This window comes from Gracilinanus agilis, chromosome 3 (assembly GCF_016433145.1).
Source record: "Gracilinanus agilis isolate LMUSP501 chromosome 3, AgileGrace, whole genome shotgun sequence".
Classification (NCBI taxonomy): Eukaryota; Metazoa; Chordata; class Mammalia; order Didelphimorphia; family Didelphidae; genus Gracilinanus; species Gracilinanus agilis.
In genome coordinates this window covers 212,143,416-212,156,844 of record NC_058132.1, presented here as the reverse complement: position 1 = coordinate 212,156,844, position 13,429 = coordinate 212,143,416, and the positions used below count along the sequence as shown (strand labels likewise).

Genomic DNA, 13,429 nt, shown 5'->3' with positions numbered 1-13,429 from the left:
AGAAGGAATATTAGGAAATGGGAAGAGGAATTGGGAAACCCTAAACTAATTTTGATAATAGTAGTCCCTCAGAGCTGTAGGCAGGTAAGTGATTCTGGTTTGATATGAGCTCCTCTGGCTCAGCCTGGCCACAGCCAAACCAGAGCAAGCAAGCTGTTGTTTGATGTCTTTCAGCTTCTTCTTCCTGCTAGATGTTTTGCCTTTACAGCATTCAGGAATCACCCCTTTTCCACCCTCTTCTTCTTCTCCTGCCCACTTCCCAGATCCCTCCCGGGCCCGGGAGACCTAGATATCTAAAGATGATTTGAATTCCTAAATATCTAGGGGACAGTAGAATAAGAGAATTGACGGTCTGGTTACAGGTTGGCGAATGTTAATGAGGTACAAGACAGGAGTACTTGCAAGGTTGAGCCAAGCAAGTCTCAGATTCCAATAGACCAGGGTCCACAGATCTCAGGTCCAAGGGAAATGAAAGGAACTGAAAGCCAGGGCTGCCAGGATATTTATACCCCCCCCCCCCCGGCCAACCACGTTCTCCCCTGTCCTCATGGCCTCTGGGAACATTCTGATGTCCAATGGTCTTCACCTGTCAATCAATGGTGTGGACTCCCAGCTCCCAGAGTTTCAATATAACAACATTTATTATATTCCCAGAGACAGGTAGGACATATTAAATTTGCCTTAAAAAAAAGTAAAGAAAAACCCATGGCTAAATGCTACTTTTAATTATCATGCCCAGGTATGTTTTCATCATTATGAATGGTTTCTATAATCACCATCTGTTGAATAGACAAATGATTGAATTGTTAAATTCAAATCATCCTTTTCTTCCCTCTCTCTCCTCCTAAAGTCCTAAACTTGGGGGATCTTTAGTTTGTATTATTCTAAATAAATCTGACCACAAAAATTCATTTAACTTAATTGCAGGTGTGACAATAGGTGCTGGATGTAGCCTGTCTGAAATGAAAGAAATTTTGACTCATGCAGTTTCAGAGGAACCCAAAGAGAAGACTAAAACATTCCGTGCTCTCTTAAAGCACTTGCGAACATTGGCAGGACAACAGATCCGGAACATGGCTGTGGGTTCTCTGTTTTCACAATTAGCATTTGTAGCTATAGATATCTAGTTCTGCTTTACAATATGTGGTCAAAAGATCAGTGATATAAATAAAGTCAGAATAAAATAAAGACATAAAGTCCAAGTCACTAATGACAAAAAGTTTATTACAATTTGATTGGTTTTATATCTCCAAAATAAGAGAAGAATAGTATAGTAGGAAGATAATTGTTACAAGAAGTCAGAAAAATTGGATTCTAACTCCAGGTCTTTACAAGTGACACATAATGAAATTTTAACAAGTCACTTTCTCTTGTGGCATAGTAGAAAGAGCACTGACTAGAATAAGTTTATTCAAGTTCATATCCTACTTCTTACATTTATTATCTATATGATCTTGGACAAATAACAACATCCTTGAGCCTCATTTTTCTTTATTATAAAATGAAAAGGTTAGACTAGATGACCATTGAAGTATCTTCTGGCTTTTGAGCTATAATCCTATGATTCCTTGGTTTTTCCATATGTAAAACAAGGGGAGGAATAAGATAGTTGCTAAAGCTCTATTTGGTTCTCATATCTATGATTCTGTTAAACAAGATAACATTATATTTTTAAGACTTGGTAGACATAAGTCTCTGTTTCCAGAATCTCCTTTATGGTTGCTTTGCTTTTGTATAGCATTTTTAGCTTGAGGCCAAGGATCTGATGTGGATGCTGAGCTCTTATACTTTCAGTGCATCCCTCCTTTCCACTGAGTCAGAGTTGATCAGTTAGAAATCTGGCACTGAATTTAGACCTTTGCTGATTGTGCTCTGTAGATAAGAAAAGGATCCATAGTCCATTTATTCCAGCAGCTAGGGAGCTGTTAAGTGGGGCAATGGAGAGAGCACTGGAGATATGAGTTCAAACCTGCATTCAGAGACTACTAGTCTCTAGACTACTAGAATACTAGAGACTACTCCATGGAAATATCCATGGAGTCACAAAGAATTGTACACAAATGAATGACTAAACATACTCCTCCCAAGAATAACTGAGGGTCTTTCAGGAACAAAAGAAGTGATCCCCAAATTTACTCAGACTTTTAATTACTTCAGTAATTAGAGAAGAATATACCAATATATTTTCTTTTTTCTTTTTAAGACTTTAGGGGGGCATGTGGCAAGCAAACATGATTATTCTGATATCAATCCCATTCTGGCAGCAGGCAAGGCCATCCTCAATTTAATTTCCAAAGGTAAGATACTAAATTATCTCTTTGTTTTGTAAATATCATTGGTAGTTATTCACTGAATTAAAACAATTTTTGACCCAAACCAGCAAGTATTCAATTTAGTCTCTTTCAACAAATGAGCTCTTTGAGAACAGGAAATGATTTTTGCTTTCATATCCTCAGATCTTAACACAGGGTCTGACACAAGTGGACATCTGATAAATATTTGTTGAATTGAATGGATTTGAATGGCATCAGACATCTACCTGAAACTACAGATAGTAGTTAGTTAATAGATTTTACAACAATAACCCCAATGTTGGACTATTCTTTTGTTTTCCTCTTACATGTACTTATACAGCTTAAACTTTGCCAAAATTCTTTTATTGAAAAAGATTCTAGCGAGGTATTACTGGATTTCCTGTTTTAAATTGTTATTGTTTCTTCTTTCTTCAATATATCTGCAATTTCATTCAAATGGATACTCTTTCCACCAACATAAATCACAATATCTCCGGATCTTATCAAACAATCTTTATGAGTTACTATGGTAAAAATGAAAATGAAACAAACTTTTTGCTGGACAAATTTCTGGAGATGAACTTCTTTGTAGAAGGGACATAACCAGTATACTTGCAGGCCTGCACACAAATCCTTTATTGTATGCTAGAAACTGGTAAAACTTCTACTGCTCCAGCATCTCTTTTTAGAACTTAGACTCACTTAAATATCACAATAATGTATGAATTTGCTGGGAAAAAAAAAACGAACAACTTTTATAATAAATTTAGAAAAAAAATTTAAGAATTTGAAGAGGAAGCAATTTTTCTTGAAGGATTTTCCATTTAAAATGAAATATTTGTCAGGCACATTAATTTTTTTTCTTATATTTAACAATATATTAGGGGCAGCTAGGTGGATAGGTGGATAGTCAGGCCTAGAAAATGGAGGTCTAGCCTCAGCCACTTCCTAGCTCTGTGATCCTTGGCAAGTCATTAAACTTAAATTGCCCAGCTCTTACTACTCTTCTGCCTTGAAACTGATATGTGGTATTGATTATAAGATAGAAGGTAAAAGTTAAATAACAAAACAAACATTGATCCCCTATGCATTTTTAAAGAAATTTTAAAAAGCAAACATAAAAGGTATATATTCCTGAGGATTGCAGAGCTTTAGTGTTCCTTTTCTTTCCCAGAAATAAGTTTTAAAAAATGTAGATGCAGATTTGAATATTATAAAGTACAGAATATTCTGGGTTTGTTAAATTCCTTTTCAAATAAGTATTTTCTTCAGCAGAAGGAGAACGGCAAATCCTCATAGAAGAACTTTTCCTAGCGCCTTCTCTCAAGGAAGAACTTCATCCAGGAGAATTAATCTTCTCTGTTTTTCTTCCTTTCTCCAAAAGGGTGAGCACTCTCTCCATTGACCATTTGGTCATTTGGAGAAAGATTAAGTTATTTAGTGGGAGAACAGCAGTAAAATCAACTACCATGTCAGTGAGGCATTTTGGTTTCCTCACAGGGAAAAATTATTCTAGGTTCCTGGTTAGTTTACATTAATTTCCACAATAATCTGACTGCCTATTGAGAATGAAAACACCCTATCCCAACAGACTTAAGTGTGATCCTGTTAGTCCTTGATAAACTAGTCACTGCTTCTATCTATATGTCCTCATGGCCTGGCCAGGCTAGGTGTCCCGAGCATGGGCCTCCTTAGCCATGGTGTCTTTTCCCAGACTTATTATTTCATTCTGTCTTCTCTTCCAAATCTCCTACACATAACTTCCCATGACTGGTTGAGGTATTCCTGACATCATTTGCAAAATTTTTTGTTTTTTAAGAAATGGACTAGTCTCATTTGTGGCCACTAGATTTCTCTGTTGGCTATCCAAGTAGAGGTATTTGGGATGGGAAAAGGAGAGATCCAGATGGATTCACATGACTGCCTATTTGCAATTCACCCAGGGCCATTGCTGATGCCATTGATAATGAACCTGGCATCCAGCTATCTCCAAAGGAGTTTCCTCAGCAAACTAAAGACATGAGACTCCCTGGGCAAGGATTTCCCCAATGGGATACATGGCCTGGTCAAAGCATTAATGGGGATCACAAAGGTAGGTCAAGCAAGGAAGAAAAGAATGAAGCCTTGTGGACTTAATCAGGTTAATATAAGTTAAGGCTGTTTTCTTTCGGACACTTTGTTCATTCATAGCCTTCATAGTGACCAATATAGGGTATAAGACAACTCACCTTTGGGAATTATGGAGTAACAGAATAGATTACATGAGATCTTGGGCAGTTTTAGTTTCTTGAGGAGGTCAGTGGGAAAAGGCAATCATGTACTTTAGCTTGGTATAGAGTGCAATGTAAGGAGATTCAGGGTTCAGTGTTAACCCCAGGGGACCTACTTGAATGAGGAAAGGATTCCTTCATCAGCCTAGGCATTGCTTATAGGGGATGCCAAGGCCAACCTCACAAATCAGAAATCTTTCCTTAGGTTTATTAGACACGAAGAGGTCTAGCCAAACTAACTTATTCCCCTTCTCTCCAAGGTAAAGCCTCAGATACTGAACTTCTCCTAACATTTTAGTTCTATACTTTTGCTTATAACAGAGGTACCTGTCCACTTGATGTGCTTTAGAATGAACACATCTACTTCTAGGTCCTGGACCATCTCTACTTTTCTCTATAACTGCCTCAGGAATACACATATCCTTCATCTTGTGGGTTGAGTGGAATAGTTATTTGGTGATTTCCCATCCTCCCCTCACCCCATTCAATTTTCTTAAATAAGAAAAAATTTTAGTGCTGGAAACCCAGGCATTTTGTGTGAATGTGAGTATGCATGTGTATATCTTGGTAGGATTATGTTTTAGTTTGTGTTTAGAAATATGACAATAAAATCAACAAATTCTTTTAAAGAAAAACACAACAAAAAAGAAACCTGTAAATATTCTCAGTTAATGGTCCAATCGATTCTTCTCTAATGCCTGTGATATATGCAGGGTATACTCATTGGTGAGAGACAATTGCCATCACTTCATCTAATGGTTCTAATACTACTCACTACAATAACATCCAGATAAAATGAGAATGTGATGTGGGAAAAACATTCCCAAGTTTATAGCAGGGTCTGATCCCAAGAATGGGAGACTCAAATTCCATTCACTACAGAAGTATGAGAAGAATTTTATTTGAAGAAGTGATTTTTTTTGTGGCATAATAGCCTAATACCTGATGGAATAGCATGGGGTCTAATCAGGTAACGTTATGGATGATGATTAAGCCCAGGGGCTAGCCTCTTTGGAGCTGATAGTATGGAGCAGCAATTCTGCTGTAGAGTGGCAGCTTCCATTTTAGAATGGCAGCCTCCATACACTGTGGATCAAGGTAGGCATATTTATTGGAGTCTGGTAGCTTAGCATCTCCCTTTCCAAACTTAGGTGGAAGTATGTTTTGGGGTTTGTTGCCACAGGAAATAAGGAGCATGCACAAGATTGGGGAATTCTTCTAGAATGTTAGAGTCCCTAGTGAGCAGGTTCCATTTCCTCCATTCCACCTTGCCATCATTTGTCAACATGGGAGAGGTCCTGCTTCCCTTCTAGAATGAGAGCATGGTGGGAGTGGTGGGGGATGCAGTATATTGTAGGATCACTATAGGTAATTATTTCCAAGAATAAGTAATTAATGAAACAGAATAAATACAAAGCTGGTGACCAGTATATAATGTTACAGATCCAGTAGACAGAGTGGGTAATTAAACAATCTAACTGGTAACTACTGAGAAATGCAAGATTTCAGAGTGTGAGGGTCCCATTCCTAATATCACCCCTTATTGTCTGCTGTCAGCCCACATCAAATGTTTAAGTTTCTTCCATTGAGTAAGTCACTTTCTTGGAAACTCCTTTGCTTGATCCCCTGAAGTGTAAGAATTCAGATTGATATTATGTCCTGAACACTAACAATAGGGAGGATAATGGACTATTTCTTCCATCTATATGCTTCCCATGCCACAGTATAACAATTCAGAGCTTTTCTCTTTTAGTGGGAATTTATATTTTCCTATCGACAAGCACAAAGAATGGAAAATGCCTTTGCAATTGTCAATGCTGGAATGAGTGTCCATTTTGAAGAAGGTACAAACATTATTCGGGACCTTAAGATGTTCTTTGGAAGTGTTGGCCCTACCACAGTCTCAGCAAGTAAAACTTGTAACCAGCTCATTGGGAGGTATGTTGAAATGTTTGGGGTAAAATGATAATTTCTGAATGTAAAGCAATAGCTGTTTTAAAAATAGCTGCATATATCTTCTATCATTAATGCAATGCTTGAATTAGCATCTTGTACTTGAGGGTGCTAGGGGTCATTCATTCCCTTCATTAATGGGGCATCACTTCTCTATGTAGCTTTATAAGTTGTAATAGCCAATGGAAAAATCATGATTTAGTGGTTAATGTTCCGGTGAGAATTCTTTCTCAACTGGTCCTCATAAAAGAGGCATTCTAAGTGGGAAAAGGGAGATGGACTTTCATTTCATGCATGGAGAACATGAAGGACAAAGGATTAGAGATGGGAGATAGCATGTCACAAGAGATAGATGGGTACTAAGGTGGATAAAGTGGATAAATTTGACTTGGAGTCATAAGGACCTGAGTTCAAATGCAGGCACAGATATTTATTAGCTGTGTGACTTGGGCTAATTGTTTACCTTCTGTTTGCATCTATCCTTCAGGGTTATTGTGAGAATAAAATATTTGTAAAGTACTTAGCACAGGGATTGAAATAGAGTATATAAATGCTTATTGTATTCCCACTTTACCCTACACATAATTACTTCATGTGTCCTGTATCTTGTTACTTAAAATTGTGGGGACTCAAACAAAATGTTTAACTTAACTGAGTCTCTGTTTCCACCTCTAAAAAATGAGGCACTTTCCCATTAGGAGCAAAGTAATTTAGGCCTTTGGAGAAAGAGAGAAATTCCCAGATTTCATCCAAGGGGAAAATTTCCCAAAGTCTCTAGTGTAACAAGCAGAGGATAGAGATAGGATGGAGACTATCAGTTCTTCTCATTTTAACTTCTTATAGTCTTCTCTCCCTTCAGTGATCTAAAAAAGATTGGAATAGAAATCTTCTCTCTTGAAGCTAGAAATCTGAACTTGTAGGAATTTATTTTTCATATACTATGTTAATTTATTTTTAAAACCATAGATTAAAGAGAATTTTTTGTATGTTCCTGTGTCTGGGTTCTGGGTCCAAGAATGCTTTTTACATTTTCTTTGCACTAGGCATCTCAATGTATGTCTCCCTTTTAACAAAATTTGGTTAATGGAAAAGTGAGACAAAGGAGTAGGAAATAGATTCTCTTCTTTCTTAGGTGACCTTCATCACATGGGGATGAGGAAGGGTGGATATTTTGATGAACCACCTCCTAATTAGCTATTTACCAATTAGAGATGTTTTGGGATGTTCAAGGGAGGAGCTGAGTTGAATAGGAGCTCCTAAAACTACAATATGGATCTGCCTGATGGACTTTCGAGTTCTTTGGTCATTTTGAGGGGGCCACTGAACTATCACTTACTTAATTGGATAATGGTAGCCTAATCATAAATCAATATTATTAAACAAAATCTCTCTCTCAAAATAATTTTAATCATAACAAACCCTAAATCTTTGTTCTGTCTGATTCTCACCAAATCCACTTTATCTTTTGCATAAGCACAGGGGATTGAGTAATCAGTCTCTTCCAATGGGAGAAAGTCCCTTACAATATTTTGAGAGAAGAATGGTTTCATTCCTTTGTTTCCAGTATCCTGCATTTCCTATTTGCCTGGTTAAATAAATGTATGGATTATACCATTTAGCTGTAAATTAATCTATGTAATGAATGACATTTTCTGGAAGCAGTAGTTTTTATTTTAAAATATTAATATATAAATCAACCACTCAAGAAAATCTAGTTAGCCATGGACTCTCATAGCCTGAACAGATACCACAGAACTTGAGTGGGGCAGAGGATGGGAAGGGGGTATAGTAATTAGGAAGCAGGTCTTCAGGCTATTAAGAGGTTTGCCAAGTGGCCACTTGAATAGCTACACAGCTCACTCTTCCCAACATAGTGGCTACCTAACTGATGTAGTGCAAATAGGGTGCATGTCAGCCCTGCAAAGCCTTGCTGCAGAGTTTTTCTGTCAGTTGATAAGGGTTTAGAATCTTGGGGAAGTTTCAGTTGACCCCGAAGATTCGTGGAGAGGAGAAAGGTCAATCCGAGCTCTTTCTTTGGATTGAAACCTGACCTATATTCTGGAGCTTTTCTCTTAAAAATTGTAAGCTTAGCTAATTCCTTTGAATCTCCCTAACCTCCCTTATTCCCTATCTTCATTTCCCTGCCTGATTTTGTATGACATGTTTAAAGGAGTGTAGATCAGAGTGTTAGTTTTAAACTTGCTAGTTTAGATAGTCAAATAGGGCTTATCTTTGTTTCAAATTATCTATTGAATCATTGTATCCAACTTTCCTAATCCTATTGATTATAAAACCACTTGAGAGCTGAGTAAAGGCGGGTCCTTTCTCAGTTTCCCATTCCTGTCTCCCTCCCCCACCTGAAGCTTTCTCTAGGTAGCTATTAGGGTTACCTTGTATCCTCTATCCCTTCCAATCAATCCTAGAAAACAATAAACCCTATTTGTCTTTACTCAAAACCTTTGGCTACTTCATTAGTTGATTGATAAGAGAGGGAGGAGAGAGAAGAACAACATTCTCTCTGGGTTCTGAGGGATTGAAGGTGTCCATTTTGGAGGAAATGTAATCTTAATACTTCCTATGAACTGTTCCTTTGAAACCTGAGAAACTGACTAGCAGTCTTCTAGTCAGTTTCAAGCCATTCTTGGCTAGCCTTAACCTTTGTCTGTGGAAGTGCCCTTCCTACCTAAAGGGCTCAGTCTGTTTTCCTGTAGTGTCTCAAACCTGAGTACCCAGTCTGTTTCCCTGCTGCTGTTGCCTACTTTAGATTAACTCATCCTCTCCCTTGCAAACCTTTATACCTCCATGTTTATATTTCCTAAACTCAGTCATTCCCTTACTTATCCTATAACCTCAATTTACTACCATTACCATTATACCTTCCTTATTCACTTTACTGCCTTAGGGATTCACAAACCCCTATCCACAGTGCCTTATCCTCTATTCCTACCATACCTCCAGCCTTTGGTCCCATATCACTCCACTGCCTCAGTACCTTATGACATCACCTTATTCCCTTATTACACTTACCATATCACTTAAGGGAATTCCAGCCCACAGACAAGCATGGAACAAGTCTCCACCCTACCTGTAATACCCTCCAGACAAAAGAAGGGAAGATCCAACTCAGTTTTATAGCCTGGAAGAGAGACTTTTTGAATTTAAAAACAAATAGTTCTTGGTGGCCAAAAGGGGGAACCATTTCTCAAAAAAAAATCCCAATTAATTTTCACATCTTCAAAACATAGATAACTGACTTAAAAGATAACTTCAAGTTTCTTGTGTTGGACATTATACTCATAAGACAAACATGAGCAAAAACCAAATAAATTACAGAATTAATATTTCTCCCCATTCAAGCCCTTCAACAACTACATAATGAAATCAAAACCATCATATCTATTTAGTTGGGTTATTTTATAAAATTTCACTAAACTTAATGATCAGTGTTTAGGAGCCTATGAGTTTTTTTTAATTTAGTAATTAAAGGGAACAGTCACATTTCAGTTGGGTAAATAATTATTCTTCCTTTTAAAAAATAACTAATGTTAAACATGGAAAACTTATGATAAGCTAAAAAAGACCTTTGTCATCAGTAAGGTATGTTGAAGGCATTATGAAAGTTTTGAAGACAATTTTTTGAGCAAATTTTAAAATATGGAAAGTTTGGAGATGAAAACTTTGTTTCTATTATTTCTCAGATCATAATACATATTGGGTTCTAGTTCAAAAATGAAATATATAAAGAACCATTTTTTTTGGTAAACCACTAAAGGGAAGATTACACATGGCTATCTGGCTTATGGCTGAAATTAGAAGATATGTTCTCCACAGGATTACTTTTTTTAATTAAAAAATACATGTTTACAGAAAATTGTGTAAACACGTCCTGTAATAGAGCTGTTGTTTTGTCTAGAATTTTAGAGTCCAGGATTAGGTTATAGAGATATACTTGTGCCTTTTCACACATATCATTTGGGAAGAGAGAAGAGAACATTTGCAGAGGTCATAAAAGAACCAGAGAAGGTGAAAGTAATTGTACTTCTTCTTATCACAGATCTATCTACACTGTCCCACTCACGCATAAAGTTCAGTGACTGAATTATTTATTGACTGCATGCTATCTATATGACTGTGCAAGTCACTTAACTTCTCAGCCTCAGTTTCCTCATTTGTAAATAATAACATCTATCTCCCAGAATTATTCTAAGGATCAAATATTGGGAGGGAAAAACCTTATAGTTGCCATTAAGGCAAAGAAGTTGGAGCTGAAAATACATAAGACATTGTAGAATACTACAAGTTGGCTAAATTGTTCACAAACAAGGCATTCCAGTAGTATAACCTTTAAAATACTTTATAATGAGATGGCTATCTTTTATATCTCTGAAAGGTTTGTTGGCTATCTTGTGACAAAAAGTTGTCAAACTTCGATATGTTATGCATTTTTCTTTTGCAAAATCAAGTGTTCCAATTTGGCTGACATTTTTTATGACAAATGGTTGTCAGTATTATGCTACATAGCAGGTATTTTTAATAAAAATAAAAGCACAGAATCTGTCTCTTGAAGATAAAGGTTATACTTTAACAATAAAGTGAGGAAATGTAAAATGATGATCTATATTTCTGATGACCTCCTTTACTTAATCTTTCTTCCTTCCATATATTAATGTAACTTATTTTTATCATAAATGGACTCCTTGGTAACAAATTAGTTGCTTGGCACAATCTCTTAACTTTTTGGCATGTTAAAATGTTTCTTTTGAGGACACCAAAAATGGAAATGAGTTTATTCTTATAAACACTATCGTACTGGTTACTAATAATGTATTATTGTGTTCAGTTGTTTCAATCACGTCCCACCCTTTGTGACCCCATTTGGAATTTTAGTAGCCAAGATATTAGAGTGTTTTGTCATTTCCTTCTCTAGCTCATGTTTCAGTTGAAGAAACTGAGGCAAGCAGGATTAAGTGCTTTGCTCAGCATTACACAGTCAGTAAGTGCCTGAAGCCAGATTTGAATTTGGGAAGATAAGTCTTCCTGACTTCAAGCCTGACACTCAATTCCACTGTGCCACCTAGCTGCCCTTGCAAATAATAAAACATGGTAATTATGTCTATTCTTTGTATCAAGACAATGGAATGATGAAATGTTGAGTGAGGCAAACAGGCTGGTGCTGGATGAGATTCCCATTCCACCTACTGCAGTTGGAGGCATGGTGGAATACAAAAGAACCCTGATGGTCAGTTTCCTCTTCAAATTCTATCTCAAAGTGCAAAGAGAACTGAACGAGCTGGTAAGCTGTTACTTTCTATTTTGAAATTCATTGATATTTGTGTATTCTTTATGCATCAAATCTGTGAAAGATTTTTTCTATAGCAGTCTTCTTTAAGATTTTTTAAAACCCCTTAGCAATATTATTTATATTACTAGGTCATTTTACGGTGGTAAAAATGATTATTGATAATTATTCTGACATGTAATCTGAAAAATATCTTTAAAAAAAAACAAAAGAAAAAACCCCACTAACGAAGTATGTTACCTTCCTCCTAAGAGAGAGATATGATGGGTGCACTGGAAAAAATACATGAGAGGCACATTTTTTAAAAAGAGAGTAGAATGAACACAGAAGAGAGTAGAAAGAAATTCAGAGGGAAGAAGAGCCAATAGTTAAATCTTCAATGAGATATGTAGAATTTTTATATACTAAGAAATAAAAAGCAATTGGTATCAAATGAGACTCATGGTTTCAAATAGAATCCTCTTTTTGTGTTCTACCACAGGCATGGAAGGAGGCAGGTAGATGAATAGAATAGGCTCAATGAATAGAATAGAAGATCTGAATTAAAATCTAACTTCAGATGTTTCCTAGCTATATGACCTTGGGCAAGTCACTTAACCTCTCATCTCTTGACAAAAAGATCCACTCCAATATCTTTGTCAAGAAAACTCCATGGATGGCTATGGTCCATGAGATCACAATGACCCGTACATGACTAAACGACTACCAGTGATGGGTAAACTTTTTAAAGAGGGGGGCCAAAGGAAAGGAAATGCTCATTTGTCAGTCTGTTTCTAAGGCAATTCTTTCAAAGTTTCATTGTATTGTATCCTACTCATTTTATTTGTCAGATTAGGAATAATGTTGTGGGCTGGATAGAACATTTCAGGGGGCTGCATCTGGCTTGTGGGCAGTAGTTTGCCCATCACTGGACTAGACAATAGCAAGTGTTCATCATTTGGTGTTTTAAGTTCAGAATAAAACATATACTTTAAGAAAGACAACTTACTTAGTGTCTCTGACCCTCAGTTTCCTTATTTCTAAAATGGAGAAAAGAATAATACTTGTGCCATCTTTTACATAGGATTGCTATGAAGATTGGGTGAGATAAGACATGTAAATATATTTGGTAAATCTTAAAGTGGTATTTAAATATCCATTGCTATTATTATATTTCATCATATCCTCAGGGCATAGCATAGATTCTGAAACCTATTTGGCACTTAATAAATTCTCTTTGCTTTGAAATGCCATATGGTGTCAGACAAGATGACAGGAATCAAAGAGGAACAAGGAATCAAACCAGACTGGGAGGCTTGTTTTGTTTCATTTCTACACCAAGAACTTTTGAAAGATAGGATGGAAAGGTGTTTTTAAGTGACTGGTTTCAAATTCATATTTATTTACATATAACCTCTCATGGTTCAATTAAATCAATGTGGCTTCTTATCCATCTGTTTAGGAAGGGACATTGTGACTGGGGACCACGAGCTCTACCCTCATTGTACCTCTGCCCAAAGTTCTTTTATAGTCAGAAATTTTGTTCTTTCATTTCAACCAATGGATATTTCATAGCAGAGCAGTTAACTAAGGCCTTGGGAATAAATGGCAAATGTCACTTTCAAAGCCACACT

General features: G+C 36.6%; 1 protein-coding gene across 1 annotated transcript in view; it reads left to right on the top strand.

Annotated features, from left to right (window-relative positions):
• The window catches only part of LOC123241402 (aldehyde oxidase 4-like), a 96,147-nt gene that overhangs the window by 39,283 nt on the left and 43,435 nt on the right, over positions 1-13,429 (top strand). Inside the window, exons 11-15 of the mRNA XM_044669059.1 lie at positions 928-1,079; positions 2,204-2,297; positions 3,570-3,679; positions 6,318-6,502; positions 11,648-11,810. Of these exons, the coding sequence (XP_044524994.1) occupies positions 928-1,079; positions 2,204-2,297; positions 3,570-3,679; positions 6,318-6,502; positions 11,648-11,810 (704 nt within the window). The remainder of the gene's footprint in view (positions 1-927; positions 1,080-2,203; positions 2,298-3,569; positions 3,680-6,317; positions 6,503-11,647; positions 11,811-13,429) is intronic.